Here is a 22,455-nt window from a genome sequence, read left to right as displayed (position 1 = left end):
GTGTTTTGTTTCAGGAAGAAACTCAGTTCTTTAATTGATCTAATCAAATTAGATTCTTATTCAAAATTAAAAACCATAACTTTTTTTTTAGGCACTCTGATTTCCAATACTAGCTTAGTTTTATTTGGGGGCCAGAATTAGCTGTGCTTAGGGCTTACTCCTGGCTCTGTGTTCAAGGATTAACTGTGTTGGGCTCAGGTATCATATGGTGCTGGGGATCAAACCCAGATTTACCTCATGCAAGGCAGTGACTTACCTGTTGAATTATTGTTCCAACAATACTATTAATTATAAGATTTTATGCATACAGTGTGCCAACACCACAGCCTCCACAAATGTCTCCCTCTACCCATTGCTAGCTCAAGTATAACATTTTAATCTTTGTATCTACAAACTCGAACACAGAATCTGGTGCTCATTAAATACTTGTTTAAGAATATCAATGTAAAACTACTAAAAAAAATATCTGGAAATTCTATCCCACAAAAATTAAAAACAAAAAATGGAGTAATACAATTTTTGAGTATAAAAATACAATTGTGAGTATAAAAATTAGACATGATGGGACCGGAATGGTGGCTCAAGCCGTAAGGCACCTGCCTTGTGCACGCAAGCCTAGGATAAACTGTAGTTTGATCCCCTGGTGTCCCATTTGGTCCCCCAAGCCAGGAGCGATTTCTGAGCTCATAGCCAGTAGTAACCCCCTGAGCGTCACCGGGTGTGGCCCAAAAACCAAAAGCAAACAAACAAACAAAAATCATACATGATTTGCTTCTAAGGACACTTGTATACTCTTACTAAGTACAAGCTCATATGGATGATACAAAGATGAATCAGCAATGCAAAGATGAGCAAGATAAAACATAATTCCAGGAAACTTACTTGCTAGCTAAAAAAAGACTTAAACTCTATATACCATAAATATCTTTCAAACATAGCACAGAAGCCGGAGAGATAGCACAGTAGTAAGGTATTTGCCTTGCACATGGCTGACTCTGAAGAGACCCTAGTTCTATTCCCAGCATTTCATACCTGCCCCCCCGAATCTGTCAGGAGTGATTTCTGAGCACATAGCCAAAAGTAACCCCTGAACACCACCAGGTGTGGCCCAAAAGCAAAAGTAAAAGACAAATAAAATTAAAATATTAAAATCACACTAATCCCAAAAAGAAAATATCAAAATATTATGCGGGAAACAGAAAGAATCAAAAAATCCTAAATTAGAGGCCAGAGAGATAGCACAGCAGTAGGGCATTTGCCTTATTTGTGGCCAATCCAGAACAGTAGCCTGTTTTGATTCCCAGTTTCCCGTATGGTCACTGGAGCCTGCCAGAAGCAATTTCTGAGCACAGAGTCAGAAGTAAACACTGAGCACCGATGGGTGTGACCCCCCCCCCCAATTCTAAATTAGGAAGTAATTCTTTGAAGAAGCCAAAGAACTTTATCAGGGTTGGAGATATAGTACAGCAGGTAGGGTGCTTGCCTTGTACATGTTTGACTCAGGATTGATATCTGAAGCCCACTATGGTCCCCTGAGCCTGCTAGGAATAATCTCTAAAATATATACCAAAAACAAAGAACTTCAACAGAGAGAACTGAAACAATAGCAATGGCAGAGCGAGGAAAAAAATATAAAAGAGTTCTGCATGTATGGCATTCAACAATTCAAATCATTTGGTAAAAACATAAGGTACAGGGGCCCTGAGAATGCAAAGTGGGTAGGCAGCTTACCTTGTACACGGTTGACCCAAGTTCTATTCCTAGAATCCCATATGATCCCCCAAATACCAATAGAAGATTCCTGAGCACAAAGCCAGGAATAATCCATTAGCATGATTTTGGGCCATAATCAGAAATTGCTCCTGGCTTGGGGGACCATATAGGACACCGGGGATAGAACCACAGTCCATCCTGGATCAGCTGCGTGCAAGACAAATGCCCTACCATTGTGCCATTGCTCTAATCCCATCACAGACTAATTTCACTGCTGAAACTATAACCCCCTAAGACTCCCCCTCCCAGGGCTGGCCCACCCAATCCCCAACCCACCTAGTTTCTTGACCCCCTCCACAGAAACCAGAATCAGTTTAACTCCACAGTCATCTTGGATTTTTTTCCATCCTTTATTTGGACTCTAATAACAACATACTAAAACTCCCAAGCTCCTAACATCCTCAACTCCCTCTTTTCCACATTACTTATTTTCGGATTGCATAGAGACGTTATGCCCTGGCCTTCTTCCTCTCTTTGTCCTGAGTTCAAAGCGCAATACAGTGTGTTTCCTTTCACTCACACCCTAAACTTCTACATCATAGCAAATCCTTCTGCCTTGTTACATTATCTTCTCAAGTTTCCTAAGTTTCAACTTATGTCATACACATTTTTTTCCTTTTGCTTCCTGTAATAAGTGAACAGGCTATCAAGGAAGATGTTCTGCCAAAACTCTTCAAACTCTAGATTATCAATAATTCTTTGGATTTTTTTCCCTTTTCAACTTTTGTGGTGTCTTTCCCTCCACCCACAGCTCCACCTGTAGCTCTATTCTCACTTACCTTTCAACCTTACACATTTATTCTCCACAGCCTGTGAACCTACAATAGGCCACCCTGTAAGCTTTCAAATCCTTCCTCTGTTCTTCTGGCTGCCACTCTATTTCTCTTTCCTTCAGAGATAGTTCCCTCAACTGAATAATCCATATTCTCTGCCGAACTCTTCTCTCCTCTACTCTTCAATCCACAACCACTTGCTTTTCTTTCAAACACAATACTAAAACTTCTCTGAAAAGGCTATCATTGGCCAAGACCAATGGTCATATCTATGATGAATCCACATTCATCAGACTGTGTCTTTGAAGAAACTCATTTTGGACCACTCCCTCATTTTTTTTCTGGGTTGTTTTGTTTTCTTTTGCTGTATCTGGCAATTTTCTGGACTTACTTCGGTTCTCTGCTCAAGAATGAGAAATGGGGGTAAACCCAAGTCAGCCGCATACAAGTCAAACACCCTAACCATTGTACTATGAATCTGGCTCACTTCCTCCATTTTGGAAACATCTCTTCCGTGAGTTTCATGACACCAGACAAATCTCTGGATATCCTTCTTCTTTCTTACTAATTTCCCTTCTTTCTCCTCCATTAAACTATCTTCCTTATGACATTCAAAAATGCAAGATTGGTCACATCAAAATAGAACTTTACCTATCTTTTTAGTCAGCGGTAACCCAAGTTAACCAAGTAACCAAGTAACCAAGCGGTAACCCAGACAGTTCCACTAAGGGGAAGAGCCTTCTATGTAACTGCCAGATACAGGCACTAAATGCAGAAATACAGCAGCAATCCGTACACAGTCCTTCCCTCAAGAAGCATGCAAATTTAGTAAAGATGACAAAAAATCAAACAGAAAATGATAGTAGGGAACACCAGGCACTGCAGAACACTTATTTCCACCAGTTTCCTACTGAACTTCTGACTATAAGAAAACCATATTAGACTCAATACAGAAAGTTTTTGCATAGAAAACTTGGGCACATTCTACCTACCATGTACCCAAATTGTTAGTTCCTATAAGGAAAGCAGCAATTTGACATCAATTCCATCGTAAATCCATGACATAAATTCATTGTGTAGACACAATGAGGGTTATGGTGGTAACTTCCTGGAATCTGAGACCAGATACCTAGGCAAAGGCTATTTTGGGGTCAGCAGTGTCAGGCCTGCTATGTGATTTCTGTTTTTATATTGATTCCTGGGCTATTCTTGGAGGGTAATAAATGCTTGTGCAAGATGAGTTTTAAGCTGTGTGACGGAGGATGTCACATCCTGAACTGTCTAACTTCCCCACTCAAGTTTATATGTTGAAGGCCAACCCACTAAAGTGAACATATATAGAGAGCATAGAGGTGGCAGATGATTGTAGTTAAATGAACTGCTAAGATGGAATCATAATTAAATGGAACTGTGATCTATAAGAAAACAAAGTGGATTGGCAAAATAGTACAGCCAGTAGGGAGTTTACTGTAAATGTAGCTGGCCCAGGTTCAATCCCCAGCATCCCACATGATCTCTCAAGCACCACCAGGTATAATTCCTAAGTAAGAGTCAGGAACCAAGTCAGTCCATGCATAGCTCTTTGACCTCTCCTCCTCTAGAACCCAGAGAATAAATTTCCATTATATAAACTTGTAGTGTAATTTTTTTTATGGCAGCCAAGCAGGCTAAGACCACTCTTAGAAGAATAAGGAAGACTAGCAGGAGATGGATATGCCAGAGCTCTGAGGTAAGGTTCTGTGTGTGTGTGTGTGTGTGTGTGTGTGTGTGTGTGTGTGTGTGTGTGTGTGTGTGTGTGTATGTGTGTGTGTGTGAGAGAGAGAGAGAGAGAGAGAGAGAGAGAGAGAGAGAGTAAATGTGACTATTCCCAATACTATTCTCTTCGAGTCAGTTATCTCTCTTGTAAGTTCTCCACATCCCCAAGTAGAGGTCAAATCCAGTTGATTAAAGCGTTCACATCCATCTAACCGGATTGTTTGCAATATCCTAGTATGGGGGCTGGAGAGATAGCACAGCGGTAGGGCATTTGCCTTGCATGCAGCTGATTCAGGAGGGAAGTGGTTAGAATCCTGGCCTCCCATATGGTTCCCCAAATCTGCCAAGAGTGATTTTTGAGCACAAACCCAGGAATAACCCCTGAACAGCAATGGGTGTGACCCAAAAAATATATATATATTTATATATCTTAGTATGATCCTTACCTCTAGTCACTCCCCTATAATACTTTCAAAAAATAAAAAGTAAAAAGGAGGAGTTAGAGCAACAGAACAGTGAGCAGAGTTTGCCTTGCCTATGATTCACTTGGATTCAATCCCCAGTATCCCACCAGTCCACCAGCAATAATTCCTGAGTGTAGAGCCATGAGTAAGCCCTGAAAGAAAAAAAATGTAAAGATCTAATTCTTCCTGCTTTAAAAGACACATTCAATGGTTCCTGAGAGCTCACCCTCAAGATACAATCCAAATATTCAAGCAGAGCAGCTTTGCCGTAACCATCACTTATCTGGTTTCACCCCATGGCTTCAGTCTCACATTTTCCATTACCTCAACCCCAAAGCCCAGGGTAATGAGCAGCCTCCGCATGTGCTAAGAGCACAGGCACTTCATTTCTGCTTACTCGTGGCATAGATCACTGTGGAAATTGCCTCTCAAGACATTGCTTTTGGGGCTGGAGAGATAGTCTAGCAGGTAGGGTGTTTGCCTTGCATGCAGTTAACCTGGGATATGGTCCCCTGTGCCCATTAGAATTAATTACTGGGCCCGGAGATATAGCACAGCGGCGTTTGCCTTGCAAGCAGCCGATCCAGGACCAAAGGTGGTTGGTTCAAATCCTGGTGTCCCATATGGTCCCCCGTGCCTGCCGGGAGCTATTTCTGAGCAGACAGCCAGGAGTAACCCCTGAGCACCGCTGGGTGTGGCCCAAAAAACAAAAAAAAAAAAAAAGAATTAATTTCTGAGTGCAGGGCCATGAGTTAATCTTTAGTACTGCTGGATGTGACACAAAAATAAAAAATAAAATAAAATAAAGTCAAAATATTCCTTTAAACCTGAACATTTTGCAAGAAAAATAATGTCTTTAACTTCACCAGCGTAACGGCCACAGGGAATAAAAGTAGGCATGTTCTCCTTCTTCTAGGAGAGGAAAGTCAAAACAGATAAATGATATCCTAGGGCTCTTTCTTTCAAATGAAGTTTTTCTTATATACAATGAAATATTATACAGCCATCAGGAGAGATGAAGTCATGAAATTTTCCTATACATGGGTGGACATGGAAACTATTATGCTGAGTGAAAAAAGAGAGAGGGAGAAAACTAAGCGTTATTTTTAAGCAAAAATAAGCAAATAGTCTCACTCATCTGTGAGATTTAAGCAAAATAAAAGACACCATTGTAATCATACCCGGAGACAATAGAGATGAGTGTTGGTAGGACTGGCTCACAATTTGAAGTTCACCACAAAGAGTAGTGAGTGTAGTTAGAGAAATAACTACACTGACACTATCATGACAATGTTAATAAGTAAGAAAAGTAGAGTGCCTGTCTCGAATTCATGTAGGAGGTAAGGGAGGATGGAGATGGGGGGATTGGTGGTGGGAAGATTGTACTGTTGAAGGGAGGTGTTCTTGTTATGACTGAAACCAACTACAAACATGTTTGTAATTATGGTGTTTAAATAAAGATATATATATATTTTTTTTTTTTTTTGTTTTTGGGCCACACCCGGTAACGCTCAGGGGTTACTCCTGGCCATGCGCTCAGAAGTCGCTCCTGGCTTGGGGGACCATATGGGACGCCGGGGGATCGAACCGCGGTCCGTCTCCTAGGCTAGCGCAGGTAAGGCAGGCACCTTACCTCCAGCGCCACCGCCCGGCCCCTAAATAAAGATATTTTTTTAAAAAATCATGTTTCATGGGACTTGAGTTCTAGTTTAGTTTTAGCATGGGTGTTCCTAGACATGGTATTATACTATCTAATTGCAGGGTTTTTTTGTTGCTGTTCTGTCTGTTGGAATTCTATTTTTTGTGTATTTGCTTGCTTGCTTGCTTTGATCACAGACTGTGATGTTACAGTCTATTCTGAACTCATTGTCAGGCAGTGCTGGTTCTCTGAAGGTCTTGCCTTGCTTGGTTGAACATGAAATACTGGGTACTAAACCTTGCGCTTCTGCATACAAAGCCGAGCTCCAGCTTATTAAGCTAGTTCCTCTCCTCCAACCTGGTGGATTCTTGTTCTTCTTCAACTCAACTCAATTATACTTTCACCTACTTTCCACATATAGTTTTACTCATTTCCTTCCCAATATTGTCACTGTCCTTAGTTACCTATAATATGCTTGTTATACTCTGTTGTATTTATACTCTACCACCACCCCGTTTTCAGGAAAAACAAAACACTCAGCTAACCCTCCTAACCTTAAAGAAGGGTAACCCAAAATTATTATTCTTCTGTTTTTTTGTTTCTTGCTTCATTTTTTTGGACCACACCCAGTGGCATTCATGGATTATTTCTGCCTCTGCACTCAGGAATCACTCCTACGGGTGCTCAGAGGGTATATAGGATGCCAGGGACTGCATAGGAGACTGTAAAGGATATCAGGGATAGATCCAGGACAAAGCAAGTGTCTTATCCACTGTGCTATTGTTCGGGCCCCAATCTGACAGTCTTGAAACAACTCCAACTACACTAGAGTTTACCACCCCTATAGAACATCTTGGAAGATCCTGGGGGCAAGTGGTGGTATCAACTACTTGAAGAACACCACTCTATTGTGTCCATTATTGACTCTACTCCACTGTGCACAGAGGTCATTCTGCATGTAAGAATTCCTCTGCTTGGCAAAAGTCCCCACATTTTCCCCAATAGCTCTCTCATCTTATTTGGTCACTTACAATGAATTTCCCAACCCTTCTTCATCCTCAACTCCATTCAGCTTTAGCTTTATTGTGACGAATAGTTTCTTTACTTATCAAATAATGTCTTTCCTGAACTCTCCCTTCTTTGCCTATAAATCTTCTACCCAGCCCAATCTTATATAACCCTGGGAAGCACTACCTGGGAGGGATTGATCCCCAAATTTGTTCTGGACAATTTATAGCTATTTGGTTCTGCTCTTTTCTTTGATTTTCTCAAGCTACCTCTTGTGTTAAAGGAAAAAATGACAGGGTCTTACCGAAGACAAAATGACCAGGTTTAGGAAAAACAAGAATTAATAAATTTGGGCCTTAAGCTCTTTTCTCTGCAGGTTTCCCATTTACACATTCAGCTTATATCCAAATAACTGCCTTTTTCTTGCCTAAACAGCGATTAAAAAATGAGCTAGCAAATAGAAAACGTTTCTATTTCAGATTTCAGTTTCTACTTATTTCTAGGTTTTGCATCTTTGTATTTTCGATTTGTCATAATCATGAGTTTTTTCTAAGCATGCAGCTCTTCTGTAGATAAGGCAATCTTTGGGTTTCTAGTTTTAATGTTCCAAAAACAAAAGAGTTGGCTAATCCTAGTTCATCTTGTTACAACATGCCCTATTGTCATACTGTGGATAAGCAGTCTTGAAATCTAGAATTATTCTCAGCCCAATCAGCTATAGCTATGGGCAGAGTCAAATCATGCAAAGCAACTGGGAGGTCTCTCAGAGGGAGGTTCTAAGTGAGGTGTTTTTCTTTAATCAGGATTTTAGGAGGATCCATGGTTCTGATTTGAATACATTTATATTGAAGATTTTTACTTGTTTTTTTTTGGGGGGGGTCACACCCAGCAGCACTCAGGTGTTATTCCTGGCTCTGTGCTCAAATCGCTCCTGGCATGCATGGGGGACCACATGGGATGCCGGGATTTGAACCAACATCGGTTCTGGGTTGGCTCCTTGCAAGGCAAACACCCTACCGCTGTGCTATCTCTCTGGCCCCTTTTTACTTTTTATTTTATTAATTTATCTACTTGTTTTGGGTGGTTTGGGGGCCACACCAAGCTATGTTTGAGGCTTACTCCTGCCTCTGCAGTCTTGGTGCTCAGAGGACCATATAGGATGCCAGGAATCAAACCCAGAACAGCCATGTGCAAGGCAAGCACTCCACCCGCTATACTATCATCTGGCCTCTAAGAACTCTTTAATGGTTCCTTAACTCATTACAGAATTCTTTATATGAGGCCCTAAATATTTCAGTTTTTCAGGAAAACAGATGAAAACTATGGAATATTTTCCCTTCTTTATTTTTTGTTTGTTTGCTTTGAGGTCATACCTGGTAGTGCTCAGACCTTACTTATGACTCTGTGCTTAAGACTGACCTTAGGCAGTACTAAGGGACCAGATATTATGTCTTGTATTTGACCCTGGGGTCTGCAGGATACTAGGCAAACTCTGTTACTCTTGTACTATCCAGAACTCTCTTCTTTCTTATATAGAACTTTCAACATTTAATTTTAGGCTATTTGTGAACCTGGGCAACCATCTTGAAACTACCCCCCAAAACCTCCATTGTCCAAAACCTCAAAGTCAGGTTCAAGTTTGTATATCTAGTACCTGCCACTATTTTTGACACATAGTAGGTGTCTGATATTTACAAAATGTATAAAGTGAATTTTTCTTTATTTTATTCTTCATTAAGAATAAAAAGGTTGGAAAAAATAATGACCAGTAGAACTTCCCATGTAGTCCAGTCCCAGCTGACACCTCTGTGGCATTTGCAGGGAGGGAAGAATATTCTCCTTTCTACATGAACTACAGCAGCCCACCTCCATATCTTAAACTTATCAAACTTTCACATCACCAATTTTGTTTTAGATCTATAAATTCTGGACTGTCCAGCATGCCAGCATGGGAAATGGCAGGCCTCCATGCCAAAGGCCTTTCCACCAAGCCTAGGGGGGTGCGGGACTTAGGTCACCCCAGCACTCTTCCTTCTCCTTCCTTCTGAACTCCAGGGCTATCCATGGGCCACAAACCCAGAGGGCCAGTAAGGTGGGTGCCAGCAGAGAGTTTAAAGGGGACCCCAGGCTTTCCCTATCCCCCACCCTGCTTAAGTTTTTATACAGCCATGAAATACCTCCATATTTTATAGTAGTATCAGCCCTGTCATATTACAGGAAATAGGATGGAAAAATTACAAAGAAATCTGCCAAGCTCAGTGAGACTAAAGTGACACAGAAGGCACCAACCACAGTCCAGTAAATCCTTTTACAATGACTTTAGTAACACCATGGAGATATAAAACAATCATTTTAAATTGGCCTCTGTTGATCTAAGTGTCGATAATTCCATATACCTTTGTGTTGTCATAAGCAATATGAGCTAAACTTGTTTTTTTATTTAATTTTTATTTTGATCATAGTGGTTTACATATTGTTGACAATAATATTTTAGGTACACATTTACATAAAATCATGGGGGGTTTCCATCACCAATTTGTCCTCCCTACACCTCCGTTTTTGTCCTACCTCCCATATGCTCTTCCCTCACCCCTAGGGCTGCCAGAATATGTTGTTCCCTCTGTATCTAGCCTAATACGTAGTAGTCTTGCACCTGTTTGGTCCTGAATTTGTTTTTAACCTGCATGGACTCAGACTATGGTGGTGGTAGAAGATTGGAGACACTGCTGAAATGAAGGTCACACTGGTTACAGGATGGTATTTGAACAATTAATGCCTGGCATGACTGTGTTATGAACAACTTTGTTAATCATTGTGTTACCGTTTAAAATATTATTTTTAAAGATTAAAAGTTTCTGAGGCACCCCATATACACCTCAACACAGGCCCTTTGCCTGGTCTGTATTGTGAATTGGGGGACAAAAAAAAAAGTTTATGAGGCCAAAGATAGTACAGAGGGTAGGATGCTTGCTTTGCACACATACTACCTGAGTTCAGTCCTCAGCATCCCATATTGTCTTCCAAGCACTACCAAAAGTGATTCCTGAGTGCAGAGCCAAGAGTAAACCCTGAGCATATCCAGCTGTAGACCCAAAGCCCCTCCCTGAAAGAAATGAATGAAACGCTTTTTCAAAGCTAGGTAGAGGCTACAAACAGAGGATTTGATATCAAAGTCATTGGGGAGTCATTTTAATGGGTTCTTTTGTTGTATGGCTGTGGTGTTTTGTATTTTGCGAGGGGAGACCTCCCAAGTGTTTGAGGGGCCAGAGTGGTAGCACAGTGATAGGGCATTTGCCTTGCATGTGGCTAATGCAGGACAGATGCAAGTTCAATCTCCAGTATCCCATATGGTCCCAAGAGTCAAGTGCGATTTCTGAGCACAGAGCCAAGGAGCGACCCCTGAGTGCCACTTGGTGTGACCCCTCCTCTACCCCCCAAAAAAACAAGTAGTATTTTGGAATCCAGAGATTCTCAATCAATTGGGCTTGATGGCAGACTGCTGGGTCCCCAAGATGTGGTCATATCAGGGATCTGTGATGCTAGGAACCACCAGGGCCATCTCTGCAGCACTCATTGGTCCTCCAGGACTATGCCCAGCAATGTTCATTGGTGTTTCTGGGTTACTTATAATGATGTTCAATGGGCCAGGTGATGCCAAGATGAAACCTTGATCCCTGAGCTATGTCTAGGCCATGTTTTGTTCTTACTGCTGTTGTTGTTGTTGTTGTTGTTGAAAGTAGGTGAGTGATAAGATCACATTTACTGGAGGTAAATGTATTTTTGTCAATATACCAAATTGGTGGACAAGGAACCAGTTAGCAAATTCGAAGGAAAATAAAAGAAAAACCTTCACTAGGACACTAGAAATGAAAACAGAAATGCAAGATATAGGTCCAGGAAATGGTATAAAAATAAAACTGATGGGGCCAGAGAGATAGCATGGAGGTAAGGCATTTGCCTTGCATGCAGAAGGATGGTAGTTCAAATCCCAGCATCCTATTTGGTCCCCTGAGCCTGACAGGAGCGATTTCTGAGCATAAAGCTAGGAGTAACCCCTGAGTGAAACTGGGTGTGACCCAACCCTCTGAAAACAAACAAACAAAAAACCCAACCCTGATGGTACTCACACTTGTTTGGGCATGGGGACATTTGATGAGAAAGGAATTTAGTTCAGACCTAGTATAATGTTATCAAGAAAGAACAGCAGTACCATGAAGGCAGAGCAGGAAATAATCCAATTGAGGAACAGATTAATAAAGAAGAATTTGGGGCCTGAGCAATGGCACAGCAGTAGGGTGTTTGCCTTGCATGCAGCTGACCTAGGATGGACCTCGGTTCGATCCCCCAGCATCCTATATGGTCCCCTGAGCCAGAAGCGATTTCTGAGTGCAGAACCAGGAACAATCCATGAGTATTACCGGGTGAGGCCCAATAAATCAAACAAAACAAAAAAAGAAGAAGAATTTACTTATTGAATTAAGTCTGAGGCGCAAGTGGCCCTTTCCAGGAAATTTGAGAACAAACAACTGAACTGTAGGCCTGCAGTAGTTGGATGAAGATTTGCTTCTTGGAAGACTCACTGAAGCTGCAAGAGCAGAGGGGAAAGGTACATGGAGTCCAAAATCTTGTCGCTCAGTCTAGTTGGAGGAGTGAGTCGACTCTCCAAGCAGTTGTTTTGAGAGTCATTGCAATCTTTTGAAATAAAAATAAAAAAGCAACAGTATTCACTTTAACAGTCAATCAAACAATGAGCAGGAGAGATAGCACAGTGGTAGAGCATTTGTCTTGCACATGGCCAACCCAAGATGAACCTGGGTTCAATTCCCAGCATCCCCTGTGGTTCCGTGAACCTGTCAGGAGCAATTTTTGAGCACAGAGCCAGAAGTAACCCCTGAGGCCACCGGGTGTGCCCCCCTCCCCCCCAAAAAAAAACCAGTCATGCAAAGGAAAGTGCTGGAGAGTTGGGGGGGAGGGTGGCACTAAAACTACAATGAATTAACACTCACAGGATCAGAACACCAAGGTTCTGGTTATTAGTACAAATCCCATCCCCACTGCAAACTGTACGCAGGTAAATGCCCTTGGCTGGGTGGTTATTGTTTATTGTGTCAATTTGGGTTTCTTGGTCCTTGTTTTACTTATTTCTTTCTTTTTGTTTTTGTTGTTGTTGTTGTTTTGTCTTGTGGGATCACAACTGACAATGCTCTGGATCACTCCTGTCTCTGCACTCAGAAATTACTCCTGGCAAGGGCCAGAGCAAGAACACAGCTGATAGGGCCTTTGCCTTGCACACACTGACCTGGGTTCAGTCCCCAGTCTGTCATATTGTGTGCAGAGCCAGGAATAAACCCTGAGTGCTGTTGGGTGCGCCCCCCCCCCAAAAAAAAAAGAGGGAAAAGAAAGAAGGAAGGAAGGAAGGAAGGAAGGAAGGAAGGAAGGAAGGAAGGAAGGAAGGAAGGAAGGAAGGAAGGAAGGAAGGAAGGAAGGAAGGAAGGAAGGAAGGAGAGAGGAGAGGGAAGGAGAGAGTGAGAGAGAGGAGAGGGAGAGGAGAAAAAGAGAGAAGAGAGGGGAAGAGAGGAGAGAGAGGAGAGAAAAGGAGAAAGAGAGAGGGAGAGAGAAAGAGAAAGGAGAGTGGAGAGAAGAATGAAAGGAATGAGGAGAGGGAGGGAGAGAAAGCAGGAGAGAGCAGGAGAGAGAGAGCAGGGGAGAGAGAGCAGGAGAGAGAGAGAGAGAGAGAGAGAGAGAGAGAGAGAGAGAGAGCAGGAGAGAGAGCAGAGGAGAGAGCAGGAGAGAGAGAGCAGGAGAGAGAGACAGAGAGAGAGACAGAGACAGAGAGAGAGAGAGAGAGACAGAGAGAGAGAGAGAGCAGGACAAAGGGCTCCAGGAGGGAGTGTCCCAGCCAGCAAGCCCCAACCCGTGGGCAGGGGCTGGGCAGGGAAGGCGTGTCAGGGACCGGGCGGGGACCAAGCAGGAACAGGCGGGGACAGTCCAGCCCTACACCCTGCCTCCAGCTAGCAGCCCAGCACTCTGCCAGACCCCGCTCAGCCTTCTCTAGGAATCCCAGACTGACAAGGTGAGCCCCCTTGGCCTTCCTCCTCTCCAGGGGACAGTTGGGGGACTTGGGGGTACAGAACAGCTGCAGCAAAGGAGGGAATGGACTCTGAGGCCCTGGGTGTCCAGAGTGTCTTGGGGGGCCTACAAGTGGATGGGGCTCGGGGGGGGGGGGGAAGGGCTGTTATGTGTCTGTGTGTCTCTCTCTATGTGTCTGTCTGAGTGTGAGACCCAGGGAAACCCCAAACTTTGACCCCTGGGGGGCCAGGGCCAGGGAGGGAGTGGACCTTGAGGTCCTGGGCACCCCTGGTGTCTTGGGGAGCCTGAAAGTAGATGGGACTTAGGGGGGACCCCTTGCGAGTGTATCTGTGTGTCTGTCTGTATGTGTGGCACCAAAGGAACCTCCAAACTTGGACCTAAGCCTGGGAAAATGCAAGTTTCTGCAAGACCCAGAGACCGTAAAAAGAACGCGGAATAGCCCTAGGAATGTGGGAGAGGCCCAGCCGCCCTGCAACGCTCTTCCTTTCCTTCTCAGTGACCCCCTCTTTTCAACACTGTCACCCGTCTCTCTCTTTCTCTTGCTCCTTCCATTCCCACTTCACTCTGCCTCAAATGGAAACCTGTTTTTATTTAAATTTTATTGATTGATTTGTTGGTTGGTTTGTTGTTGGGGCCACACCCAGCTGGGGCCAGGGGTTACTACTGGCTCTGCACCCAGAAATCATCCCTGGAAGGCTGGGGGACCATATGAGAAGCCAGGAATCGAACCCGGTCCCTCCCTGGTCAGCTGCATGCAAGGCAAATGCCCTACCACTGTGCTATCTCTTGGGCCCCATTTGGAAACTTCCATGGTGCAAATTTGGATGAAACTGGATCATTCCCTCCAGTTCCAAAGGACAAAACTTTTATTTTTAGAACACCAAAGAAAAAGTAGTGTTTGGGACACATGAAAAATTTTATTTTAAAAAAAAATCAAGTTTTATTAAAGTTTGGCTGGCCCTTCCTTGACCTGGCCCATTTCATTTTTGTGTTACTTATGCAATAAATACAGAGGGACAAACTCCTTCTAAAATAATTTCTATCCAGCCCTCTACTAAACCCCTTTCTTACTGAGTCTGCCTGTAACTCCAGCTATATTTCCTCTTCTCCTTTTCACAGAGGATTAAGAGAAAATGGCATGAACAGATGGGTGAGACCTGTAATGTTTGACTTCTAACCTTGGGGAATATAGTAGATTGGGTGGAAGAAATGACTCAGAGGAATGAACTTGCTTTGCATGCTGGAACCCAGAGCTGTATGCTAGAACTTTCCTGCCTGGAGTAGGCCTGAGACCACTGGGTGTGGCCATTAAGAATAAGGCTAGAGGACATTTTTCCACAGTTTATTTATCGATTGATCAATTTTTTTTGTTTTGGTGTGGAGACTACGGTTGATGTCTCCAATATTATTTTATTTTATTTTGTCTTGTCTTTCTCTTTCTTTTGCACTCAAGCATGATTTGATTTCAGAACTGAGACTATTATGTGGTGCCTGTCTTTATTGCTGTAGTGCTCACCAGTTATTTAATTCGATATTTTTTTCTGTATTGTTTGGTATCTCAATTACCTTTTTCACGTCCTCTCTCAAACTGAGGTTGGGCGCCTCTAGAGCAGGGGTCTTCAAACTTTTTAAAATGGGGACTGGATTACGGTCCCTTAGAGAGCTGGAGGGCCGGACTCTATGAGCTACTAATTCCTACTCACACTGCACATATCTTATATAAATAAAATGAAAACCATTTATAAATAAACAGATCACGCACCAGTATTTCAATGGGAACTGTGGGCCTGCTTTTGGCTAAAGAGATGGTCAATGTCCGGTTCCATATTTGTCACTGCCATCTGAAACTAGTGATGCAAGTGGGCATCAGTTAATCTTGATCTGGTTGGAGATTACAGATGTTTCATTCTTGAAAAAGTCTGTTCACAGGCATAAGTGCTACCAAAGATGGTTACCATTTTGAGTGCATGGTTCCTGATATTTGGATATACACTGAGTGTATATGCTCGCAGGTATCTTGGCAACCAAACAGCGGTCACTGCTGGCGGGCCGGATCAGACTCCTCTGTGGGCCGCATGTGGCCTTAGTTTGAAGACCCCTGCTCTAGAGGGACTCTGCCCATTTTCAGAGTATTTGACTTTTGACTTTTTTTTCCCACTTATTTTGTACCCCAATCTATTGCTTTTCTTTCCTTCAAACAAAACCACATACCTTGATTTTTCTAGCTCTGCCTCTTAAGTAGAGGGGGAAACAAGGGAGGGTTCCAGGACCAAACAGATATGTGATCACTAATAGTAAGCCAGACAAAGAGGGGTCCACCTACTCTAGCAGCCCGGGGGGTGATGGTGGGGTATATGGGTTATGGAAAGGGAACTGGAATGGGGAGAGGACATAGTTGGTGATGGGTATTCCCCTGATTCAATGTTAATATATACCTAAAATACTACAGTGAAAGATATGTAAGCCATTATGGAAAAAATTGTGTTTTTAATCAGAAACTTTCTTTGACTTACATGTATTATTATTATATCAATTATATTATATGTTATGTCACTATATTATGTTATGTTAGTTTACCTCATGATGTTAATCAATTTTGTCTCTTGAATAAATTATTACAATAAAAAAAAAAGAATAAGGCTAGAGGGAGCCAGGGAGAGAGTACAGTGAAGAAGACGCACAATTAATCTGGATTTGATCCACAGCATCCCGTCTGGTCCCAGGCTATGAATGCAGAGCCAGAAGTAAGCCCTGAGCTTCACTAGGCGTGGCCCAAAAAACAAGACAATGACAGTGGTGATTATAATAAGGATAGAGGGGTCAGAGAGATAGTACAGGCTTAAGGCACTTGACTTGTTCACAGTGAACTCCCTGAGCACTACCAGAAGTGAGTCAAAGTCAGGAGTAAGACCTAAGCATGGTCAGATGTGGCCAGAAGGAACGTAAGGGGGGGGGGAGGGGGACTGGAGGGTTGGAGCAATAATATAGTGGTAGGGCATTTGCCTTGCATAAGGCTGACCCAGGACAGACCCAGGTTTGATTCATGGCATCCTGTATGGCAGCCCAAGCCTGCCAGGGGTGATTTCTGAGTGCGGAACCAGGAGTAACCCCTGAGCATTGCTGGGTGTGGCAGAGAGAGAGAGAGAGAGAGAGAGAGAGAGAGAGAGAGAGAGCGAGAGAAGGAAGGAAGGAAGGAAGGAAGGAAGGAAGGAAGGAAGGAAGGAAGGAAGGAAGGAAGGAAGGAAGGAAGGAAGGAGGAGGGAGGGAGGGAGGGAGGGAGGGAGGGAGGGAGGGAGGGAGGAGAGAGAGAGAGAGAGAGAGAGAAAGAAAGAAAGAAAGAAAGAAAGAAAGAAAGAAAGAAAGAAAGAAAGAAAGAAAGAAAGAAAGAAAGAAAGAAAGAAAGAAAGAAAGAAAGAAAGAAAGAAAGAAAGAAAGAAGGGAGGGAGGGAGGGAGGGAGGGAGGGAGGGAGGGAGGGAGGGAGGGAGGGGGGAGGGAGGGAGGAGGGAGGGAGGGAGGGAGAGGGAGGGAGGGAGAAGAGAGAGAAAGAAAGAAAGAAAGAAAGAAAGAAAGAAAGAAAGAAAAGAAAGAAAGAAAGAAAGAAAGAAAGAAAGAAAGAAAGAAAGAAAGAAAGAAAGAAAGAAAGAAAGAAAGAAAGAGGAGGGAGGGAGGAGGAGGGAGGGAGGGAGGGAGGAGGGAGGGAGGGAGGGAGGGAGGGAGGGAGGGAGGAGGGAGGAAGGAAGGAAGGAAGGAAGGAAGGAAGGAAGGAAGGAAGGAAGGAAGGAAGGAAGGAAAGAAAGAAGAAAGAAAGAAAGAAAGAAAGAAAGAAAGAAAGAAAGAAAGAAAGAAAGAAAGAAAGAAAGAAAGAAAGAAAGAAAGAAAGAAAGAAAGAAAGAAAGAAAGAAAAAGAAAAGATAGTACAGCTTGTAGGGTGCTTGCCTTACATGCCCTCAATCCCTGACTTCCCATATGATCCCCAAATGCAGTAGGAATAAACCTTGAGCACAACTGGGTGTGGCCCAGAAGCAAAGAGAAGGAAGGACGGAATCACTATATAGAGAGTAAAAGGAGGATATGAGGTTGTTTCCCAAACATTCCTTTCATTCTTGTTGTTTCTTTCTACAAATTTAAATGTTTATATTGCATTTTAAAAGTCTTTCACAGAACCCGTTATCCGTGCTATTGTGAGTCTGGCTTTCACCAGAAGTGAGTTCACGGGTGTCACAAGCTCCAGGCAGAAGATGAGTCTCCACCCCTTCATCTGCCTTGCCTTAGACAGAATCTCTTATTTCTGTGCATTCCCCCAACCCTAGCTTGATATAGCTCCAAAATACTCTCCAGTTTTTTAGATTTTGCAGTTCAGTAAGTTGATATGTTGGTTTCTTGGCTCTGGAATATGGAAGAGGGGGTGCAGGGCTGTAAATGTTTCCATGTGGCTGATAATGCTCATGCTCAAGAGTAAAAACATTTAAATTATAGTCATGTATAAAGTTAAAGAAAAGTAAAGCAGAAAATCACTTTGAAACTAGCAAATCAGGGCCCGGAGAGATAGCACAACAGTAGGGTGTTTGCCTTGCATGCAGCCAACCTGGGAGGGACTTGGTTGGATTCCCGGCACCCATATGGTCCCCCAGCCTGCCAGGGGCAATTTCTGAGTGCAGAGCTAGGAGTGACCCCTGCACACCTCTGGATGTGGCACAGAAACCAATCAGTCAGTGAATCAATCAATTAAAAAGAAACCAGCAAATCATTGTATCTGCCTGGCTATAGAAACACCATATGCCCTTGCTTCTCAGTCTGAAATGTTCTATTCTATCTGGTACCTTCCTGGCCAACCCTCCTGTTATCTAACAAGATAGTGAAACTTTTGGCCCCTGAAAAGACAAGTTGTTATACAAACGTTATCTGCTATGGGAAAGGGGGCAAGCAACAATATTGAAGAAGATTCGGCTCAATACCAGGGCTTGGATCAATCACTAGTATTGGAGATGGCTTCATCCAAGTATAGATCATTTTTTATTCTCTGGGCTTAGAAACTCAGGAAGGATATGGCCAGGTTAGATTGTAGTTGCTACCCTGATCTATCAGGGAGAATCCAAGGCCCTTATTTCCCCATTAGGTGGCTGGAATGACTCACAGTCTCAGCAAAGGCAGAATTTTCTGGAAGATTAAAAAAAAAATTTCTGGAAGATTTCCATTGTAAAGCACAGGCCAGCAAGGGACTGGAATTATTCCCTTCTGCTCCTGGAGCACAAGAAAACAAGCTGTAAACACCAGCCATGAGAGTAGAAGGTGTGTTATTCTTTGTGGCCACCTGACTGAAAGGCCCTAAAATTAAACCAGCTCCTTCCTGGTTTAAAGGAAAAAAAGGAAAAATTAATAATAAAAAAAATAATGGAAGAAAAGGAGCAAAGGCTGAAGAAATGATGTGTAAACTGTGATCATAGAGTTTGTTCTGCCATATCCATTTCCTTCACTTGTCTCGAGTTTCCTTATCTACAGCTATGAAGTGTGAACTTTTCAGGTGTGAAAATTGCTTTTGAACATGCGACCAGCTCTCAGATCTCTCACTTCCCACAAAGCAACAATCGTTTTTGGTTCCCTTCCAGAAAAGCAAAAACTCAGAAATTAAATGTAACCTTACAAAGAACTGGCACCATTGTCATGTCAGCAGCCTCTATATTCTCTGAGAACTGGGAATAATTTTATCTGTAGACAAGACTTGATGTGCATAGAGAAGTAGAGAGACATTTAGGCTCCCATTGTGAAAATATCTCTGAACCCTCTCCCTCCCACCTAGCCCAGACCACTGCTTTCCTACATAGCTGCATGCCCTGCCTTTACCTACTCTCTATCTCCCCAAGAATCAGCACATGGAAAATAGAAGATAGAAGACTCTTTGTGCTTGTCTTGGACCTTTTTGAGCCTCTAAAAAAAGTGACCCAATGCTTTAGGAATGCTTTGACTCAAAATAAAGAAATGAGATTTTCTGAAGCATCCTCCAGTATCTAGCCCTTGACATGTATCTAACCCTGAATTTTTCTCTCCCAAGGCAACATGTCTGGCCCCACCGAGACCGAGAGATGCATTGAGTCTCTGATTGCCGTTTTCCAGAAGTATGCTGGCAAGGATGGCAACAACAGCACGCTCTCCAAGACGGAGTTCCTGAGCTTCATGAAGGTGGAACTGGCCGCCTTCACACAGGTACTGTTCCCCGCCTCGACAGAGTATGAAACCAGACTGACTCACCCAGAAAAGCTAGGAATGAGGGAGCTTGCATCTTTTGCTTCCTTCCTTCCTTCCTTCCTTCCTTCCTTCCTTCCTTCCTTCCTTCCTTCCTTCCTTCCTTCCTTCCTTCCTTCCTTCCTTTCTTTCTCTCCCATAACACCTCACATGAGTCCATAGGCCTTAGTGTCAACTCCAAATAATGATCATCAAAGAATATTTTCCTTTGATTTTTCTTTAAATAAGGTATTTAAAGATCACAATTCCTGGGGACCAGAGAGATATTTCACTAAGCTGAGTACATGCTTTTCATGCTGGAGATCTAGATTTGTTTTGATTTTTTGGGGGGCTTATTCTAGCATCAATGATATCAAACTGACTTGTATAATGTTTCTTTTCTTTTTTTTTAAATAATATCTATATTTAAGCACCATGATTACAAACCTATTTGGGTTGGGTTTCAGTCATAAACAGAACACCCCCTTCACCAGTGCAACATTCCCACCACTAATGTCCCCCATCTCCCTCCTCCCCCAACTCCTGCCTATATTCGAGACAGGCATTCTACTTCTCTCACTCATTAACATTGTCTGGATAGTTGTCAGTGTAGTTATTTCTCTAACTAAACTCACCACTCTTTGTGGTGAGCTTCATATGGTGGTCCAAACTTGCAGCCCTCATCTCTATTGTCTCTGAGTGTTATTACAATAAGGTCTTTTATTTTTTTAAAAACCCATAGATGAATGAGACTGTTCTGTGTGTGTGTGTGTGTGTGTGTGTGTGTCTGACTTATTTCACTCAGCATAATAGTTTCCAAGTTCATCCATATATAGGAAAATTTCATGATTTTATCTCTTCTTACAGCCTTATTTTCCTTCCTTCAAGTGTCCCCCAATGTCTAGTCAAACTTTCTGCAGTTATGCAAATACTGTTCTCCATCTGCAAGTGTGACATAGGCACCACCAGCAGTTGTATTGATGAGGCATTAATCACATGTTTAGTGAGGACTGATGTTTACTGATTTCAGTATCTTCATGTAACCAATTAACTATTGGGGATACCTGTGTCTGCTTTCCACATCATGCCCCTCAAATAGAAATGTTAAGAAAACTTGACATTTTTAGGGCTGGAGAGATAGCATGAAGATAAGATGTTTGCCTTTCATGCAGAAGGAAGGTGGTTCGAATCCCGGTATCCCATACGGTCCCCTGTGCCTGCCAGGGGCTATTTCTGAGCATAGAGCCAGGAGTAACCCCTGAGCGCTGCCGGGTGTGACCCAAAAACTAAAAAAGAAAAAAAACTTGAAACTTTTATAGTAAAGTTGAATAACACCAATGACCACAGCAAGAACCTTGACAAGTGGTCTCCCCAGCCCCCACCACCAAGCCCTGGTTCAAGTCCCAGACCTTTCCTTCCCCTCTGGTAACTCATGACCCTTTTTCATGTCTGAAAAATGGAAATCCCCAAAAGGACTCATATTTTTGTGGTGACCACAGATTTGAAAACAGTTTAGAAAGTGCACAGTTATCATTTATTGTCATGTTTGTTTACTTATTATTTATCGTCTCTGCAGAATCAAAAGGATCCTGGTGTCCTTGATCGCATGATGAAGAAACTAGACCTCAACTCTGATGGAAAGCTTGATTTTCAAGAATTTCTTAATCTGATCGGTGGCCTGGCTATCGCCTGCCATGATTCCTTTCTTCAGGCTTCCCGGAAGTAACACGGAGGAGGACTGAAGCCTGACCTCCAGACCCATATGTTTTCTTTCCTGCCAGCCACCATCCAGGATTATGCCCTCTTTGCAGTGCCTGGCTCCTGAGCCCAGAATTTCCATCATCCTCTAGAGGGCACTCCTGCTGGTTGTAATAAATCAGATTTTTTTTAAAAACATATCTTGGAAAATCAGTATGTTTGTGCATAGGAGGGAGAAGGCTGGGAAGAGTGTAAATTCTATTTTGCTGAAAGAAGTTACAGGTAAAATAAAATTACATCTCAGAGGTAGACACAATTATACTACTGATGAAAACAGAGTCATTCCTACATTGCTTAGACTCTTATAATCAGTCTCCCCTAGACATTGCTAGTCACCCCTATTGGGCATGATCATATACTCTGAAGATAATCAGCAAGAGGAAATAAGGGTCAACCTAACAGAGTTTACATTCTCTTGGTAGACAGTGAATGAATAAAGAGACAAGCCTGTAATCCTGGGCTAGACTCCGGAAGAGAGAGGTCAGGTTATGGCTTGTATGGAGATAACAATTTGTACTGAGATCTGGAGGCTCAGAGGAGTAAACTTTTGGCAAGTTGGAGGAGGACATTTCAGGGGGAAGAGCAGCCGAGGTTAAAGTCCCGAGGGGAGAAGGATCTCTGTGTGGGAGGAATGGAAGAAACTGCCATGGACAAGACCTTCCCATTAGTGGCAGGTCATATTTGGCATTTCTTATCCGTTTTATCCCACTGCTGAGACAATCAGGATAGAGCCATGAAAGAAAATGAAAAGACTGACAATTTAAGAGATGGAGAGATGGTGCAGTGGTAGGGCATTTGCCTTACACGCTGCTGACCCAGGACGGACTGTAGTTTGATCCCCAGGCTTCCCATATGGTCCCCCAAGCCAAGAGCGATATTGAACACATAGCCAGGAGTAACCCCCGAGCGTCACTGGGTGTGGCCCAAAAAATCCAAAAAAAAAAAAAATTAGAAAAAGAAGAAAGAGATGAAGAG

The 22,455-nt window shown here is 42.9% G+C and overlaps 1 protein-coding gene across 1 annotated transcript; it reads left to right on the top strand.

Annotated features, from left to right (window-relative positions):
• The first annotated feature begins 13,433 nt into the window (after positions 1–13,433).
• On the top strand, positions 13,434–21,551 carry S100A11 (S100 calcium binding protein A11). Its single transcript, XM_049765960.1, has 3 exons — positions 13,434–13,494; positions 19,558–19,704; positions 21,299–21,551. The coding sequence occupies exons 2-3, from the start codon at positions 19,558–19,560 to the stop codon at positions 21,446–21,448; spliced, it is 297 nt and encodes a 98-aa protein (XP_049621917.1). The 5' UTR covers positions 13,434–13,494; the 3' UTR covers positions 21,449–21,551.
• Positions 21,552–22,455: the final 904 nt, after the last annotated feature.

The sequence above is a fragment of the Suncus etruscus genome, chromosome 19 (assembly GCF_024139225.1).
Source record: "Suncus etruscus isolate mSunEtr1 chromosome 19, mSunEtr1.pri.cur, whole genome shotgun sequence".
NCBI classification, from domain to species: domain Eukaryota; kingdom Metazoa; phylum Chordata; class Mammalia; order Eulipotyphla; family Soricidae; genus Suncus; species Suncus etruscus.
The sequence above is the reverse complement of the archived record's forward strand: the minus strand, read 5'-3'. Positions and strand labels throughout refer to the sequence as shown.

Excerpts from the sequence above, each read along its gene's own strand:
- S100A11 (XM_049765960.1), top strand. The coding sequence starts at position 19,558 with ATGTCTGGCCCCACCGAGACCGAGAGATGCATTGAGTCTCTGATTGCC. Across the intron at positions 19,705-21,298 it reads AACTGGCCGCCTTCACACAG|AATCAAAAGGATCCTGGTGT; the intron begins GTACTGTTCCCC and ends TCGTCTCTGCAG.